The sequence below is a fragment of the Strigops habroptila genome, chromosome 4 (genome assembly GCF_004027225.2).
Source record: "Strigops habroptila isolate Jane chromosome 4, bStrHab1.2.pri, whole genome shotgun sequence".
Taxonomy (NCBI): domain Eukaryota; kingdom Metazoa; phylum Chordata; class Aves; order Psittaciformes; family Psittacidae; genus Strigops; species Strigops habroptila.
The window spans coordinates 57,641,248-57,660,776 of NC_046358.1; the positions used below are offsets into that span (position 1 = coordinate 57,641,248).

The 19,529-nt window shown below is 39.2% G+C and overlaps 1 protein-coding gene across 10 annotated transcripts in view; it reads left to right on the top strand.

Annotated features, from left to right (window-relative positions):
• MICAL2 (microtubule associated monooxygenase, calponin and LIM domain containing 2) overlaps nucleotides 1–18,028 on the top strand; it is a 132,228-nt gene extending 114,200 nt beyond the window's left edge. For 8 of the 10 annotated variants that reach the window (XM_030485217.1, XM_030485216.1, XM_030485218.1 and 5 more), the window contains 9 exons: nucleotides 377–448; nucleotides 937–1,083; nucleotides 2,189–2,293; nucleotides 3,648–3,866; nucleotides 4,104–4,205; nucleotides 4,806–4,937; nucleotides 15,154–15,340; nucleotides 16,534–16,622; nucleotides 16,954–18,028. In XM_030485217.1, the coding sequence (XP_030341077.1) occupies nucleotides 377–448; nucleotides 937–1,083; nucleotides 2,189–2,293; nucleotides 3,648–3,866; nucleotides 4,104–4,205; nucleotides 4,806–4,937; nucleotides 15,154–15,340; nucleotides 16,534–16,622; nucleotides 16,954–17,334 (1,434 nt within the window). In that variant the 3' untranslated portion in view covers nucleotides 17,335–18,028. The remainder of the gene's footprint in view (nucleotides 1–376; nucleotides 449–936; nucleotides 1,084–2,188; nucleotides 2,294–3,647; nucleotides 3,867–4,103; nucleotides 4,206–4,805; nucleotides 4,938–15,153; nucleotides 15,341–16,533; nucleotides 16,623–16,953) is intronic. The other 2 variants (XM_030485224.1, XM_030485225.1) reach the window with 2 other exon arrangements.
• Nucleotides 18,029–19,529: the final 1,501 nt, after the last annotated feature.

Sequence of the window (19,529 nt, forward strand, 5' to 3'; positions counted from 1 at the left end):
CATAAACTCTTCAGCACTGAAAGAGGAAAAGATAAGTACCAACAATGTAGGGCCTGTGTTCAACAGAGTGTACAAGCGTGTATTTTCACCCATCAAAGTCCAGTGAGAGTTCCCAGTCAAGGGTTACAGGGTAGCTTAGACATATGTGATAACTGCCATGAGGGCCACCAGCCTCCTCATGTGAGGGTCTTAATGAGGTACGCCAGTGCCATGAGGACCCCTGCATGCTGGCACTGCTCACCTGGGTTTGCCTTGTTTAACACAGGCCAGACCACACTGCCTGGTTATGAACGTTAATATCCTGGGAGGAATTGCATGAGTAAATCTGGAAACTGCTGCAGTAATCCATAAACTTGTTTTGGCTTTACCATTTCAGGTTGAAGGGAAAACAGAAGAACATGAGTCTAATAAAAGACGTCGAAAAGGTCTTTTTGGTGTCTTCGAGGAGGTTGGTGTCCAGTGGTGTTCAGCCAGCTCTTTGATGAGCACCAGAGCTGAGGAAGCAGTGGGAGTTGGGGGCTGGAGCTTGGCCTCTTTTGTGCTTAGCAGGAAAAAAAAAAGCCAGCCTCTCTCCTTAAAGCCTTGAATTTACCGTGATGTGCACTAAAGAAGAGCTAAATTTATTTAAGTCATTTGTCAGGGAGGAGAGCATTACCTAAATTGCACTAGTTTTCTTTCCAACCCAAGAATGTTTAAGGTATTGACGACTGTTTTATCATTAGCACCAATTAATGTTCTCTTTCTGCTGTACTCTGGGACCAAAGAGAATGGGTTTTTTTGGTGACTTCTGCATGCTAAACAGTGTTGTCTTTAAAATATTATATAGATGTATTTCCTTTCACACTTTGCTGATAAGGATGTTGCATCTCTCTTTCTCTCTCTCCATGAGTGTTGTAGGTAAACTCAGGAAAAACATAGTTTGTTGTTTCCTTGCAGGCTTCAGGCTTTTCAAGCCAAAGGACGAATGGGAAAGAACAGAGTGATGTCAGAGAAGGAACAAACCAGAATAGAGTTAAATCAATGGCAACTCAGCTGTTGGCAAAGTTCGAAGAGAATGCTCCAAATACAATTTTTCGGAGGCAGGTATGTCATAGATGAATGTAAAAGTAATCTCTGAAATTGAACTGTAGTCACTCCTTGTGAACGTGATGCTATATACTTTATGCAAATTAAAGGTATTCCTTTCAATACTTAACAAACAAATTTGACTAATATAGATTGGCTAATGCATATTAATATAATGTATTAATATATGTTTTAGTAATAAAGTGTAGTGGAATTGCAATGTCTAGAAGTCTCTTGTAAACCAGTCTGTAGAATTTTTGCTTTGTGTGGAAGTCACAGCTGACTGTATATGGTATTGCAGAAGGACTTACTTTTTCCCTATATTCTACGACTAAAGGACGCTACACATCCAGTGGAATCTTTCTTTGTGGAAAATTCAGAAAGCATAGAAGGGAATCTAATCTTTTGTAAGATGTGTCTGGCTGCCATTTCCATTCATAAAGTAGACATAATGGAATATATTTGTACATTCAGTGGCATTTTCATGGTTTAAAAATAATCCCATGCTGTCAAGGTAGGGATCATAAGCTCAAAATCGCACTTTAGCTAGTGACACAGTTTCAGTCAGCTGAGTTTGGATTGGTCACATAAAATATTTGAAGGAAGGATGAACAAGGTGTTGAGGTTCCACAAAGGGAAGTGGTTTTCTTAATTCTTTGTGCTTGTATCCATTTTTTTCTTTTACATATTTAAGTCCTTCAGAAGTGTAGGCTTTATAGATGTCAAGTGTCTCCCGCAGTATGATGTGAACTGCTGTTGTTTGCACTCCACCTGGCTACTTGTCAATGGCCTGAGCTTTCTGCATGCAGTATGTGTGCAGAGGTTTGCTTGGCCGTGTTGAAGGAGGCCTTGATGCTTTTTTTAACTTTTGATCATAACCTTTCTTAAAGAATACTTAATGTACTGAATTTAAAGTATATCTTTGGTGGTCGAAGGGGTTAATAAAATGGGACAGTGACAAAAATCTACAAAGCATGTTGTTAAGCTCCATAGTAACGTGTCTTTAAAACTAGCTTTTATTTCTTTCTGCCTCAAAAGAGCTTTGAATCCTATTTACTGTCTTCCTTTTTTCCCCCCCCCCTCCCTCCACTCTGTCTTTATAATTTTAAAAATGCTTTACAAGGAGCTAATAGATAGACCAGCCCTGCTCTCTTCTGACCCTCCTGTTAATCCTCGCTTTGCTAAGCCTAAGGATTCAAGTCTTCTTCCTCCACAACCAAAAAGGCAGGTAGGAACTCATATTGGTAAAAAAACAAACCTAAAAACATAGGTGTTGATTTCTGCGTTATCACATCTAGAGTCCAAACTGTATAAATATAATTACATAGCTACATTTAACATGTAAGAAAACTACAGCAGTATCTGAAAATTTGTCTGTGCAGGTACTCGATGTTTTGGGCTGTTGTAAAGATAAGGCAAAGGGAGTTTTCCATCCCAAGAAACCTGGCAAAAATATCTGAGATAAAAGCTTGAGCATGGAAAAACTGATATTGATGCCCAGAGTTTTTTATTTCAAGTGGAACTTGTGATAAGAATTGCTCTCGAAAGCTCTTTTGCAGCATCATATATATGGGGCAAAATTTTTCAATACATTGTCTAAATTTTTCTCTTAATACTTCCAATGACAGCAGTCTTATATCAAATAGTATTGACATTCACTTTACAATAGAATTTTAAATGGAAGTAAATTCTTTGTAGGGGTATTGCAAGAGTAGTCTGCAGTGAAATGGGATCTGCATTGCATGTGGAAATCTGCAGATGAGCTTGATGAAAAATGCAGATTCATAAACCAGTTGAGAATTGCTGTTTCAAAGGCAGCTCTGCTATTCTGAAACATCAGAAGCAAACTGCAAGTTGGTTAGCATTAGGTTTTTAAATTTTAATTCTGAGAAATCCGGAGAGTTTATGTATTTAATTGAATTGGACAGATAGAATGAGGTAGAAAACTGTCATGAAAAGACCCAACTGGAAGGTAAGACTGAATTTGATAAAGCTGAACTAGTTCAAATGTTTTATTTACTTCAAAAGCTATTCTATATGAGATTCAAATTCAGAGACCTATTCTGAACTCCTCAATGAACTCCTTAAAATTATTTAAATCTTAAATACATTATAGCTTGACTTGGGTTAGACTAGATCTAGAATTATGCTGAGAACTACTGTTGATATTCTTACAAGTTGATTGTAAGTTTAGTTTCAGGCAGATGTAATGCTAAACAAAAAAAAAAAAAAAAAAAACCCAAACAAAAAAACCCCAAACCAAAACCCTTGCTAAAAACCCTAGAAAGAGATGTAGTGTCACGGTCTTCTTTGCCCTGATGCTAACTGGGGTTATTCATAAAAACTGGCGCAAACCGAGAAAGGGATGTCAAGACCTGTGTAAGTTATGCAGGACTGATTTATTTCAGTGCATAGATGCAAGCATCAGAGATGCAGTAGATAGTATGCAAAGAGTGATGTGAGAACATTCTATTTCTAGTTATGTGCATGACTGTGCTGCGCTTTCGGAAGCATCCTTAAAAGCTGCATATACTGCATGGTAGTGCAGAAAGCAGATTTTTTTCACTTCAAGTGTTTCCCAGTTTCAGGTGGTAGCTAGGAGTGAACACGAGGTCAGGGAACCCAAACAGTCTTTAAATGGTTCTGATCATATGGCCAGGAGAGCAAAGACTGTACAAAAAACAGATACCCAGCCCAGTCTGTCAGAAACCTCTGAAAATCTCGCATCTGCCTGTTCTGCTGCATTTGTACTTTCTGGAGTGCTTGAGCGTCTTCAGCACCTGGAGGAAAAAATGAAACAGGTGACAAGCAATTTCTTTTCCTTTCTGTCTCTAAACTCCATATGTTAATCTGTATACTGTATTGTCCCTAGATGTGCTGGCTTTTCTCTGTTGACTGTAGGTTATATTAAGACAACAAAAAGTCTTTTATACAAACTTGATATATTTTCATGATGTATGTGACATTAACAGAACTTTCTCTCTTTCTCTCTCTCTTTCTCTTTTTTCTTGGCATTCCTTCCCTGGCTCTTATTGCAGAAAAGAGCTCAGACCATAGCAAATAGGGAATTCCATAAAAAGAACATTAAAGAGAAAGCAGCACATCTTGCCTCAATGTTTGGATACATGGAGTTTCCAAAGGTGAATATTAGGTTTTGCACCTGAAAAAGTGCTGAGTTAGAAGACATACAAGAAGTCCTGGGGGGAAAAATTGCAGTAGTTTTGTTTCTAACTTTCCTATCATCTTGGGTGGATCTGAAAAGTGATGTGGATTCCACTGTAACTGGCAAAAAGCTGTGTAGTATTGCATAATTTGAGGCAAAACACAATTTAAATCGTAGAGCTAGTCAGAGTACTTTAGCATGAGAGAAATGTTAGAATAAACCATGTCTTGTGCTTAAGTATGCACTGGTAGCTCACAGTTTCTAATGAATTTGTGAGCAGTAGCTCTTAGTGGAATCTGGCATTTATTATGTTTTGTTATGCTTTCTCCCAGCACTATCTTACCTTTACTGTCCACTGTACATATTTTTATAAGAAAACTGACTACAGTAATACAGTTTGCCATGAAGGTTTCACCTTGATAATTTCCATGGCTCCTCACTGTGCAGAAATAAAGAAAAAAACAGAATTGTAGTTATTATCCTCCTATTTTTTTCATGCATGATTCTGAAATTACTCTCTTGACCTGTGCTAGTGTCACTGTCTCTTGGATAACTCTCCTGTTTCTGCTCTACACAGAATAAACTACCTACTAAAGGCTTATCCCATTCTCAGCCTCCAACTCCCTCTTGCTCTCCACCTCATGATTCAGCTACTGCCTCTTCTCCATCATCTGTCGATTCAGCTTCCCCTGCTGTTCCTTCTAGACAGGTACTCTATTAACAGCTTTTTCCTGTTAAATCCAAATGTGTTGCTAAAGCTGCTTGAGAAATGGCTTGGATGGAAGGTGCTGCCAGCAGATCTGTTGTATAGGTTATATTTTACATTGGAATAAAATTTTATTTGATTCACTGTTGTTAATTCTGCATGTTTGTAGGAGGAAAGTCATTGTTAAAAATAGTTCAGGTATAAAGCTGAAGAACAAAGCAGATAGCTAATAAAATTTTTACTTCAGTTCTGAAAATTTTGCATTGCTGCTTATCTTAAATGTTCTGTTGTTGGATAGTACCACAGACATGCCTAGCAGAGAAAGAGCTTCACATTGTATAGCTAACTGGATGTTATGGGATCAGTTAGATGTTCTTGGGTGGCATTTGTGGGGTTTTTTTCATAAGAATATCTGTCTGGACTGCAAAGGGGAATGTGCACAATAATGTTGGTTTTAACTAGAGCACGTCTTGAAATTGTATGAGCACGTGTAGATACAGACCAATGTTATTGTTTTGTTTGTTTACTTATTTGTACTTAAAACTTGCTCCTGCACATTATTTGCTAGAATACAGTTTTTTGTAGCATCAAACTTTTACAGAGGGGAAACATGCATACTCTGAAAGCAATTAGATAACACTTGAATCAGATATTCTGCTCTTACATCTTATGCTGATGTTAGAAGAGGCAGTGTTTTCATCTGTGGAAGTTAGGATGACATTGGCTTCTAACTCCCTTTGTTTTAGAAGGATTTTAATTGAAGAAAGTTTCTTTTTCAGCTTTTCAGGGCAGGTATAGGCCCGGGTTCCCAGTATTGAATAGGGTGGTTGTGGAAATGAAGGTGGAAACATCATTTTTTCTAGGAGTATTGAAGGCAATTGCTGCGACTCAGTGCGGTGCTGCTGGAGCTGGTGGCTCTGCTGCCTGACACGTGAAAGAAGTGCTATTCAGCAAAATCGGGTACCGTCTGCATTTACTGTGAGGAGGAGCAAAGCATTCTGCCTGCTTTTGTTTTATTTAAATAACAGTAGTTTTATGAAGTACTCATGAGTATTGCCCAACTTCAGGTAAGCTATGGGTGAAGGTAATTTCCCATCTGATGGGCAGGATCGTTTAGTGGAATGGTCTAGGTATTTTTAGGTTATTTTGCACCATATTGTTAGTGCTGGTTGGAAATTGGGCTCACAGCCTCAGCAGTAACCAAGCAGCTAGGTACTGAACTGACTTGCAGTGTGCAAAGCCATGTCCCTCAGTTGAGATGAAGTTGAGATGGACTCCCTCTCATTCTCCAGGAAAATATAGGCTACACAACCCTTCAAGGACACTGCAGGCCCAGCAGGTGCCTTACTGCAGTAATCCCCTAATTCCCTTCAGCTTCAAAGTAAATCCTTTGCCTGGATTTACCTCTTACTTTCTATGACCTAGGAGGTATAGCATGTGATGAGTTTTAAGCTAAGTAATGGTTTCCAAAATACAGGGGCCTGTTACTCATTTTATTTGGAGAACCATCGTGACACTGCAATGAGAATAAAGAAAAAACCCCAAACTATATGAATAACCCTTTAACATATGAGAACTAAGCTCTTAATCACATGGTAACTCTGTGAGCCATAATTTTACTGGGTTTTAAAGTTTTTTTCATAGAGAGCATTTGGCCTGAGCAATCATTTTTGGATGTTTTAATTCAACTGCATTTTATTTGAACTGCACTCACAGCCTTTTATTAGTTTCCCATTGTATTTAAATGATGTAGCAATAGTTTGTTATGACTTGATTTCAGTCAGGCTGAGTTTACATCAATTGAAAAATGCTCTCCATTCTGCCATTGCTCCAGCGGTGATGACAGAATGCAGCACAGCTGCTGAGGCAAAAAAGTCTTGTTCTGTCACCAGTACAGAAAATATACGTTCATCTCATTTGGTAAATATTTTGCTGGTTAGGTAGGACTACATGTATTCTTTGGCAGATCTACATGCATTAACATCTTGATGCCTAGTATATTGCTCCATAGGGTTGTACAGGCTCAGGTCGTCTTGTACAGTGTATGCATTACATATGTCTAAATGTGGTGCATTTGGCACAGCATATTTGAGAATTTTTTAATAGCAGGTCTGATAATGGCCAGGCAAGCTTTAACTTTACTCCCCTTTGAGGAAAATGCTACAGGCGTAACTAAGAGGGAGCGGAGGGGTTAGACAAGGTCAGTCAGCCATGGTGTCTGCACAGAGCTGTTGCGGAGAAGTGGAAGGTACCTGTGCTCCATGCTCACTTTTGGCACAGTAAGTGGTGAAGTACAGTCACTATGGAAACAGAGATTCAGGTGGGGCTAGGGGATGGGGATAAGAGACCTCTGAATAGTAAGTAGCAGGGTGCTAGGAGGAGACTTGCAGTCTGCAGGCATGGACACCTTTTGGAGCACGTTATGCCAATGTGCACTTTACATGAGTAAAGTGGATCTGCCGTGAGGACAGGGGATGGGCTAAGTGGTTCTTTAGACCTATGTCTAGGATGCTTACTTGCATTGGTGGTGTGCTGGTGAGGTGTTAATGGATGTATAAGACTTTTGTTCTCCATACTGTTCATTCACATGCTGTGGGGTTGGTTCAGTCCTGTGATACCCATTACTTTAGCTTTACCTCTCTTTGGCAACTTAATTTCTGTTTCTCTTTCAGTTACACAGGCCATGTTTTGGCTTTCCTTTTGTTATTTCTCAAGCAAAATTTTTCCAGAAGCAGGTTTCTTACTGCTGTTTTTAATGTAAGAGCATCAAACTTTCAGAGAACACCTGCTGAGCCTTGATTTCGTAACAAGCAATCTGTCCGTGCCCTTTCATAGAATTCATGGTTAACTTGTTGTCCCTGGGTTTTGTCTTAAGATTGCACACTTTCTGGAACATGAAAATTTTATCCTACTCTAAAACACTGGCTAAATGTGCAGCACAATAAAATTGGATCACATTTCAGGTACACAGTGCACATTTTCAAGTGCTATGCAGGATAATTAAACAGTATGTTTGGACTTCTCTGCTCTGAGTATGCACTGGTAATTGCCTGTGTTTATGTTATCTTGAGGTTGGGGTTATAGCACTCAGAATTTTTATTTCTGGTCCCTGTTTTGAGAGATAGCATGAGCTAAGTCTAGACTTCAGTGTGAAAAAGGGCTTCAGGATTGGTAAGCCAGCAGAACAAGCTCCCTCGTGTCGCTCTCAGTGGTTTTGCTTTTTCCCAGCAGAAGAAAAGAAGATAATGGAAGTCTTCGCAGTTTTGTAAGATTTCATGAGAGATGACCGATAAGTATCAGTACCCTCCCATCCTTTAAGTAGTTAGTACTGTCACTTTAGTTTCAAGTGAGTATGGAGATTGTTATCAGACATGACGATCCTTTACAACTGTTGAATTTTCATTAGAACAGTATTAGTTATGGTGCCATATTTATTGAAAATGATGGCTAAGAAATCATACTGTCTTATTACAGAAACCTGTTGTTAAGCCTCAGTCCTGAAAGGAGCACTTGAAAGGAAGGCTATGGAAGCATATTGTTTCTTCTGAAGGCATATAGTCATTACAATTTATTAAGAATTAACTTCTACATGAAAGTATATGTAAGTTGCCAGTAATAATCAAAGCTACATTCTAGCTTTAATCAGCTGTCAAAATTCACATAGGTAGAGTTATGAATGAACAAATATTATATTACAGGCTGGGCTTTGGTTATTCCTGTTTTCTGTTTAAAGTTGGATTGACCTTCAGAAAACTGTGTTCATCTGAGCTTTGCATGAGTGAATCCACACCATATGTCCTAAGAACTATGAAGATGTTGCAATCAGTAGGCTTTGCTGCCTGTGGGGTTTGGACCAACTCTTCCCTTCAGTGAGGTGACTAATTAACAGCAGGGCTTGGGTGTTTCCTACACACAGTAACTTATTAATCAAATTTTGTTTATCTCAGAGGTAAAACATATGTAGCAGGTGATACTAAAAGTAAATAAATAACCCTCAAAGCTAAATAAGACCAGGAAAATCATTAAGAATATGAAACAATAAAGGGGAAGCATTGTATGGTTTTGGAGGCAGAGAGTGTATTTCATTTGTTTTATGAAAATACTACCAGGCATAGATGTTGGTTGGCTGTGATGTTACAAACAATAACACAGGGAAACACAGAAGGCAGCTTTCCCTTCCCACATTAATAACAACTCTGATCAACCTGCTGAAAAGCTTTGGTAATGTGTCATTGACAGGTCAACAGTCAGCAAATCACACACACTTGGTGGATATTTAAGTGTTTTCTTGGAGTTTTTTTTCTGAAATTTACCATAAAAGGTAACTCTAAGATTGCTTTCCAACAAAGGGTTTAAAGCTAGTGGCATAAACCTGCTTGAATTGTGAGCAGTAACCTGCTGTTTATTGATAGTGGCTCCAGCACTGCAGAATTGCAGGCATGTGTGGGACTTCACGTACACCAGTAGCCTCAAGGGTAGTAAGTGCATGAGCAAAATATAAAACCTGTTATGTGTATAGTGAGTTTCTAGGGTACATGAGCAGCATCAGGCAGGCAGAGATCTGTGTGCTGTCAACCAAAGCTAAGCTGTGTAAGAGCTGACAGGTTCTCTACAGGAATGTGTGTAGATTTTGGGGTCAGACCCTCTCTACTGCAACTGGAGTTTATTACACTTACATGATTACGTGGGTGAGGATGTTACTGAAGTCCTTGTCCATAACCAGGGTGAATTTTAGAGAAGACAAGGTTGCTCAGTGGTTGTGCTGTTCCCATACTAGAGCAGAAGTCACTAGCCTTGTGGGCTAGACCCCATCCCTCCCATTCTCTGCAGGTTTCTTATGGTGGCAAGTCCTCATGGGTTGGCCTGGTGGCTTCTCATCCTGCCTTGATGTTTCTATTTTGTGATTGAATGGCATTTGAATAGAACACAATAGAATATTTTGGTTATAAGGAATGTACCATGATCATCTACTCCAACTGCCTGACCAGTTCAGGGCTGACAAAAAGCTAAAGCGTGATACTAGGACATTGTCCAAATGCCTCTTAAACACTGGCAGGCCTGGGGCATTGACAAGCTCTCTAGGAAGCCTGTTCCAGTGTTTGACCACTGTCTTGGTAAAGAAATGCTTCCTAATGTCCAGTCTGAACCTCCTCTGATGCAGCTTTGAAACATTCCTATGCATCTTGTCACTGGATGCGGGGAGAAGAGATCAGCATCTCCCTCTCCACTTCCCCTCCTCAGGAAGCTGTAGAAAGCAATGAAGTCACCCCTTAGCCTCCTTCTCTCCAAACTAGACAAGCCCACAGTCCTTAGCTGCTCCTTACAGGACATGCCTTCCAGTGCTTCCATCAGCTTTGTTGCCCTCCTCCGGACACAGTCAAGGACCTTCACATCCTTTTCTAATTGTGGGGCCCAGAGCTGCACACAGTACTCAAGGTGAGGCTGCACCAATGCTGAAAACAGTGGGATAGTCCCCTCTTTTGAACTGTTGCCGGTGCTGTGTTCGATGCACTCCAGGGTGGGGTTTACCCTCTTGGCTGCCACGGCACACTGCTGAGTCGTATTGAGCCTGCTACCGACCAGCAATCCCTGATCCCTTTCTGCAGGGCTGCTCTCCAGCCACTCCTTTCCCAGTTTACATTTGTGCCTGGTGTTAATCCATCCTGAGTGCAGAATTCAGCATTTGGACTTCGTAAATTTTATCCTCTTAATCACTGTCCAATGCTCCAATCTATCTAGGCCCCTCTGCGCATCACCTGGAAGGTGTGGTGCCAAGGCTGTAGAAAGTCAATCGCCTCTTGACTACCCGCGTATCCAATTCAGTAAGGAGAGCCAGTAGAGATCTTTCCACAGTAATGTGTCCTTATTAAGCAGTTTGTATAAAGTGAGATCTAATCAGTCCTCAAGTCCACTTGCTTCCTGCCCTTTCCTCTGGTGAGTAGCAACAATGTTTGTGTTGGTGGTTGTTGTAGGAGACGAGAGTAGTCAACAATCTTTTGGTTACTAGATTAGATTGAAATCCCACTTGCTTTTACATGGAATGTGAATTCACATTCACTACAATAACATTTCCTTTTAATAACAGTTTTTTAAGTATGTACAAACATGCAATTTTCTTGTTTTGACTGCTTTAATGTTGAGGTAGATTGCTCCAATGGGTGGAGAACAGAAATCAACCAACCTGATGAATTTCAAGGTGTAGTTCAGGCTCAAGGATACTTTTCCTGAAATTCAACTACTTGCACTCTAGGCACAGCCTTATTGTTCAGCTGATTGCTCCAGCATTTAACTAGTTCAAGGTAAACTTTCTGCTTAAGCTGACTTCAGAAGCTTTCTTTTACCTAGGAGCTCCTAGGTAATAAGTTGTATGTGGCCTAAAAGACACTTGGCATATTCTGAGGGGCAGAATTTGGGGAGGAAAATTTTGTCTTCTGTGATCTTAAACAATACAAAGGAACATAGTTTTCCTGTAGTAGCAAGTAGCACTTCTTGCATTGGCTAATAATGTAGTGTACCACTTGGGTCAGCATTGTGGTATGTAATTAACAGTTTGTTGTTGTTACCTTGCAAGTTCTGCAGATATTGAACAATATTTAAAAGTCTTTTTATAATAAACAAAACCAAACAGGACAGAAATTTGTTCCTTGAATGGCCTTTGTTGTCTTAACATGCATATTTTGTACCTACGTGGATATTAAGTTAATTATGGGATAACTCTTAAAAGATAAGGGAAGCTGTAAGGAGCTGGACATACTCCCTTGGATTATTTTTTTTATTAGCAATATTTTTATAGAATCATAGAATAGTTAGGGTTGGAAAGGACCTTAAGATCATCTAGTTCCAACCCCCCTGCCATGGTCATAATTTTTGAAAACATGCCCGCAATGCATCATAGTTGTTTTAAACTTGATAGAAAATATTTTAAAATTATTTTAAAGTATCGCAAATACCATTGCATTTCTATTTTTCTCCTTTCTTCATGGTAGCTTTCTGATATTTTAAAACCTTTCCATTAGCAAGACTTGGTGTAGTGGCGGTAGAAAAATTGTATCACTGACAAGTGTGAGACTTTAAAATTTGGGCTCTTTAGGAGGCAAATGGAGCACAATATATGAGACAGTGGATCTTCTAGGAAATAAAAAGAATATTCTGACTTCAGAAGCAAAGTACCAGATCCCTGGCCTTACCAGAATTGCTCCTGCTGCCATTGCTACCAGAGACGTTGTGGGATCTTATGTTGACTATAAAACTGAAATCAGTCACTACAGCAAATTTGGTTTAGGGTGGAAAATATTTCTGTAGCTCTATGAAGTCTTCATAGTCTTTTTTTTCCAGGAACAGAGAACTAGAATACCTACCTGCCTGCCTGTCTCACACACACACCCCTTTCTACTTTTCCACTCCTCAGGCGTGTATTTTGGCGAGGAAGCCTGGACCATGCAGTCAGTGGTCTGGTTGTGGTGCATTTGGAGCCACAGCCGAAAGAACTGCAGTCTCCTTGAAGGCCTGTCTATTTGATAAATTTGGTTAGAAACAGCCTAACATTTGTGGCTGCTATAGTGTGATGAAGCAGATTAAAGGAGATGTCTTTCTTTCATGATCGTGGTTTCTCCAGTTTTCCCTGGCATTGAGTCAATGGGGAAGAGGGAGAATGGCTGCTTTGTGAGCATCAACAAAATGTTTCTGTGGGGGATTTCTACTACATTTTCATAGAATGCTTCCTGAAATGCCTCAGTTTGTAGTCTGGTAATGTGAAGTTTAGTCCCCACTCGTGTTAAGAAATACAACAGCAAAGTTCCAAGAAGTCAAAGTGAACAACAGGGTTTGGTTTTTTCAATCTATTAGAACAGTCCAACCCTGATAGCCAGGCAGTAGCTCCCAGCTCAGCCTTTCACAAACATGGCAAGAGGACTTGTGCTGTGGGAGTGTTTGCTCCTAGCAGCTGTTTCTCCATCATTCTCAGGGAGAAGTGTGTGGGCTGCACGGAAGCCTTTTGTGGGCAACAGCTGGACCATGCCGCCAGCAAATGAATACGCTTGTGCTCTGCTAGACTTTGGCTCTGCTCTTTCTCCTAGCCTCTCTTTATCGTTGTTTGCATGTTTTCAAATCATTCTTGTCCTTTTCTTGTTAAATTCTTTTTCAAGAAAAACTAAAGCTCTTCTATTCTTCATCTTCTCCCTTTTCTGGTTAGATGACCGTAGGAAAGGTCTCATGTGCAATTGGAGCTGTGGCTGAAGTTCTTGTCAATCTGTATGTGAATGATCACAGACCCAAGCCACAGCTTAACCCCCTTGAACTGGTAAGGCCAAACGCACAAAGAAACAATAACTTGATCTAAAAGAGTGGTGTTTCCAGAACTAACAACTTAAGACTGTGGCTGTGGAGCACTTCAAGCATTATGAAAGGTCTTCTTCTAACATTTATTAAGGAATCAAGTGCATACTGGCAAAATATGCAGATGTGTGGATGTTGCTCACCATGTCTTCTTTTTATATTTTTATTACTTCTCTATATGAATTAAAACTTCAGGAGGCTTTTATTAAACATAATTACTGGTATAATTAGTAACAGAAGACAATTATTAATCAGGGTGGCTTCTAAAGAAAGTTTTGTTACAGTATATGTTTATGCAGTTATTTTTAACACAAATGCTGAATCACTGTGCCTCATTTTGGAGAGCTGTTTTTAAACTCTGACACTGTTCTGTGTTGAATTCAGAAGCAGTCTCTGGACAGAGCCACAGGTTCTTGCCCCATTCCTCATTCTCCATCTTCTGCCTCTACTGCTCAGAGCTGTCAGGTATTGGGAAGCGAAGTAAGGTGGTGTGTTGTGGTGATGACACTTACCTATTAGCCAGCACAAACTCAGTTGCTTCCACTTTGTTGTAACTATCTGTTGTATTAACATTGTATTTTTGAAAACACGTATATATAGGTATATTTTCCCATTTGCATGGTTATTCATTTGGAAAGTTTCACGTTCTGAAATGATCCATCACAGCAAAATCGATTACTGATGGCAGATTTGGAATAAGGTCCTTAACTTTTAAGCACAAGACAATGTGACAATAACAGTTGTGACTTGAACTTAACGTTATGAAGTTGTTCCAAGGCTGCCTTTTGCCGGCAAATTAAAGATGAGTTGTGTGGACTGTGTGCTGCTGTCCGAATGTGCCTGGACTCTGCCAAGCCTATGCCTCCTCTGTCCCACACATAGAACCTCTCCTGTGGCAGTGGGGATGGTGGAAGGGGAGGGAGATGGTGATGGCTGTGGTAGAGACAGGATGCTCATCTGTACTGACTTACAACTAATGCAAAGTAACATCTTCATACCTGCCTCTAATAAGAAAAGGAAAGTCCAGTGGCATCTAATCCATTTCTAATTTGTTTTTCTGTACCTTTTGAATGTATATCCAGAGAGGATGAGATTTGTGGCAATTAAAGAATGATGATTGCCAGCCCAAATTCAACAAAAACTTTCACAATAGTTTCAAGTTGTAAATATGGATCATATTTTAAAGTCCAATGAGTTAAAAATATTCTGCATGTCTGTGGAAGGAGTGAAATTGATTTTTTTTTAAAAAAACCAAACCCCAGCTTGGGCTGTAGTCTTGGGAGGAACATGGCTGAGAGGGGAAGCATGTCTGCGGTGATGAAAATAGTTCAGACACCAGCATTAAAGACTGTCAGGTTTTCTTCCTGGACCTTAAAACGCAAGCCTACATTTTCCTCCAGAGTGCATGAGCAAGTATGTATTTAAAGCTTCAGGATGTCTGTTTTCTTAGCTCTAAATGCATGTCTGTTATTCGAGGCTGGTGAGGTCTGCCTTTGCCCTCTTCTGAGAAGCACTGATGCCCTCAGAACGTGAGGTGCAAGTGCCTGAGCCAGCATGGTGCAGGGTGATGAAGGAGCATCTGGGGCTGATGCTGCTCTTGTACCTGAGTAAACACAAGATGTCATTGAACTCCCAGAGGGAAGCTGGATGCAAGTCCAGCTGAAGCTCACCCCGTAAAGTCCTTGTGATGTCTGATTTATGAATTGCAGTGTAAACCTACAGAATTGTAGCAAATGAGTAATAAAAAAGCTGATGGCTTATTTTAATTCTGTCTGGAGGGTGCTGTGTAAAACTTCAAGCAGATAAAGAAGCTGTCCACTTAAGAATTTATATCTGGGTGTAGTACAACAGCTTTATGTGCGTTTCTATTTTTATCGTTAAACAGGCATCTCTGCGAAAAGAATTCCCTCAGTCTGTTGGAGGGAGTGACATTTGTTACTTCTGCAAAAAACGGGTATATGTTATGGAGCGGCTGAGTGCAGAAGGCCACTTCTTTCATAGGGAGTGCTTCAAGTGTGAAATATGTTCTACAACACTCCGTTTAGGAATTTACGCCTTTGATGTTGAAGAAGGTAATATAGGAACTATTTAAGAATATTTTAAATATTGATTGTTTAAGTATTGATGTTTTTAACGGAACTAGGGAAAAAGACCTGGCCAAGTAGTTCGGTCAGGAGGAGGTCTGCCAAGTATGTTGTTTGTGTCCATACTGATTTTCGAGTCCTTGTACTTGCAGTTCTAGTCTTTCGAAATAATCCAGTTATGACAGACCTGAGCTTTAAATGAAGAAATCCTCAGTGGAAAATAAATAGAGTGACCAAAATGCAATTTGTCCTATCACAGGTCAAAGTGGGGAGGGTGGGAAGGAAAGGTGATTTTTTTTCTTTCTCCAACAGTACAGAATTCTCATTCTCATTTATAACTGGTCATTAAATAACATGATCTACAAGGATAAGACATGATAGTGGCAGATTTACATGGATGAGAGGAATATAGGTTATCTCTTTCAAGATGTTATGCTCAGGAATTGAAAGCAGTAGTACTGGCCGAGCAGTGGTGTAATTTATTCCAGTCTTCTGTAGAACAGGAGATTCAGATCTTGGTCACTCAATCCCACCTACAGCTTGGGGTTTGGAGATGTGGAATTACTCCTCCTTCCCCCTCCCCCCCCCCCCCTTTTTTTTGGTTTGTTTTTGATTGGGGTTTTTTTGGGGGGGGGGTGTGGCTTGGGGTTTTTTTTGTGAGGTTTGTTTGTTTGTTTGTTTTTGCTTTTTGTTTAGAGGGAAATTATTAAACTGAATTGAAATTCCCTTGCCGCTTCCAAATGATTTCAGTAGATTGGAGTATTAACCTGATCTCCTTCTGCAAAAGGATTAAAGACTCAAGGCCAGAGGTGGCTTTTTTGAAGTCCAGACAATCTTTTGCGAAGACTTTTTTTTGAACTGATTATTTGACTTTTTGCTGCTTGATGTCTTATTTTGGTTTGTGACGTTTTATTTATGGAATCTTGGGTTTCTGCTATTAATTAATCTTAAACCTGCGTGGTAGATAAATGACCTTGCCTTATTTAACAAACATGGAAATCTTTGTACTGTAAAACAAACCCCTTCAGAGCTGTGAGCTATTCAGTCAGTGGCAAGTTTCCCATTCCTTTTGCTGCCCAACCATTAATTATCCTGATTTTACCTTTTTATAGATACAACAGTGGGGTTTCAGTCCATATACATATAGATAAAATATATTCCTTTTTTTTTTTCTCTTGTAGGTAAATTTTACTGTAAACCTCATTTCACGCACTGCAAAATCAGTACTAAGCAGAGAAAGAGAAGAGCAACCTTACAGATCCAAGGAAAGGTACGTATTGGTTATATTGGTAATGCAGGGAATGTTGAGGCAGCTTTATCTGGAGCAGGGTGCAATACTTGCAAGTTATGTGTGTGCATGAGATGTTTTCTAGCTAATGTCCAGAAGCAGTAAAATCAATACTAAAATATAACCTCCTGGTGCTGTTTGACATATTTATAGTCTGGTTCTGAATGGAATTCAGTTTTTCCTATACAAAATAAATGGGAACGTAGGAGAAACTGAAAGTGAATATATCTATAAAGACTTGAAAACAGTGACATAAATTGGATGTACCGTATTTTAGAAGTATATATAACATTTTTTTAATGCTTTATATAAGGAGACAGCAGAAGCGTGGAAGAAAGAGGAGCCCAAACCCACAGAGACCACCACAGAAAGCACTTTGCCTACTGCTAGCAGTCCAGAGGACAGGTCCCCAGGTATCCTGACTTCCTTCTTTAGGGGCACACTAAGCTGGCCCCTTCGGGTGACAAGGGATCTGCTTGACATTCCCAGACGCCTGTCTAACTGGATGCATGGTTTTCTGCACGCTACCAATCTTCATTTCAGGGACAATGCATATAACTATACCTACTTGTATGAACTCTTGAGCCTTGGTGTGCCATTCCTCTGTGCTCTTCTAGAGGTACTTACTCATATGTACCGGGAAGCAGAGCTATCACTTGAAAATATGCTTGAATGGGTGAAAAGAATTCTATAGGGTTTAAATTCTTCTATGTGTCTTGCTCAATTTTGCCTTTCAGATTTTCAAAATTAACAGCCTCACTATTTTCTTGAGGGTTTTTTGTTTGCTTGCTTTTTTACTTTTCATACAGTTTAATGTGTGACTTAAATGAATGATGGATTCCTTCTGATATAAATGAGGTGCAGTCAAAAATTTCAATATAAAATGTACTGTATGTTAGAGCATGAAGGGCAGTGTCCAGACACATTTCCAGAACACAGCAACGGATGAAGGATGTTCATAGATTTTTTTTTTTTTTTTTTCCCCTTGTTTTATCCTGTGATCAGACCATGGGGCATATGGTACATTTAAAAACCATGCTCCCACCTGCTCTCCTCCTTTTTCTTTTTTTCATTAGACCAAGAAAGAATATGTATTCTTTCAGATGTTTGGGGAATATTTATGATAAATGACTGGGTTTTGAAACCTGGACATGGCGCGAGGCTCTTTTTTTTTTTTCTTGCTTTCATCTTTGCTCTGCGTTATGAAGTTTATAATTTGCATGAATATGTTAAAAAAAGAAAAAAAAAATTAGTCATGTACTTAATTGCCATTGCTCCTAGTCATGCCTTTTTTCATTTCTTACATGTGATAGATACCCTTTGATGATAGTGGGCATAATCTGTACTACTAATTTATTTAAAGTTTTGAAATAAATTTGAAGAGCAAATCTTAGTTGGGTGAAGGCTTGATTGAAACTAAGTCAAAGGAACTGATAGTGTAATTAGACCTGACTTCTTTCGCAAATCGAGGCTTCCTCATGAGATGGCTGATTCGAGGAATATCAATTTTTGGAGCACTCATCTGTAAGTGAAATCACTGCTGTGGTTGCTATGGATAGGCACTGCTCCTATTGTCCTTTGCAATTTTTTCTTTAAATAGAAGTTTAGAGCAAACAACAAAAACCTAAAAATGTATTCCAAGGAGATTAATTCTCACTTGGCTATTTCATTTCAATGTGTAATGGCAGAAAGGTGAAATTCTATCTGGAGCAGCTGTTAAGTAACTTTCTTTCAGATGTCTCTCAACAAGGTCTACCTTAATCAGAAGGTGTTGGGGCAGGTTAAGTAAGCTATTTAGTGGCAAGGATACACCAACATCCCAAATCCTGATTACTTTCAGCCTAGTTAGCCAGCAAGGTAAGCGTGCTCCCTGCCTCTCAAATAGTTAAGTGTTTAAATTCAGAAGTTAACCAGGAAATAGGTAAATACATCAACATGGTAATATGTATAGCCTAAAATTAAAAGCATCTGTAGCATTTATTTCTAGCCAAAAGAATATGGCTTAAATAATAGGAAATAATGTTGCATTCAGTTAGAACCAAAATTGAGGATCACCTTCCAGTGGTCTTAAATGACCGTGCTGCTTATGGGCTGGCAGGTTTTTTTCTTAGGTATAGAAAAGAAATTATCCTCTGTTTAAAGGAAATGACAAACTGGATTTTTCTTCTAGATAGTTTGACTTCCTTTAAACTATGAGGGTAAAGCTTTTCACGTTTTAGAAGGATTATGTATTTTGGGGGAAAAAAATTGTTAGTATATGCACAGAACTTGAAAACATGCTTGAAGAAAATGGTTTAGGTATAAGGCAGCATTCATTTGAAATAAATTGCCATTAATGCTCAAACATGTATTCAGCAAAACTTTGCTAGAATATTGACTGGACACAGCGACAGTTATAGTAACATGGTGGGCATCTGTGTGTATGTAAAGAAATGCATCTGTACCTTTTTTTATAGCATTTAAAAAAACCCAAACCTGCTTTGGAACATTGTATACTTTTAAATTATTTGCTAATTATAGTTTCATTTTAAAAAGGAAAAAATCTGTGCTGTGATTTACCATGTTACTCCTGCAACACAGCAAACTGCTAAGTGGTAAATTTTAAAATCTGGCTTGCCATCAGTTCTGATGTCAGTTTGTCAACAGCACAGTCCTTAGGAACGCTGTTTCCTGAAATCTTTTACTGTTTACTGCAGGAAATTTTCTGCTTTTCAGCAGAGTGAGCGTAATGGTAAACATACCATTGGTATGGAAAATGGTGATATAGTAAGAAACCTGAAAATCTCTGATGTCCAATGAATGTAAAGTAGATGAATCTTACTAGAAGAAAGTTGAAAATTAAATTAAAAAAATTAAAAAGATGGCATTGACTTTATGCAGATTTATATA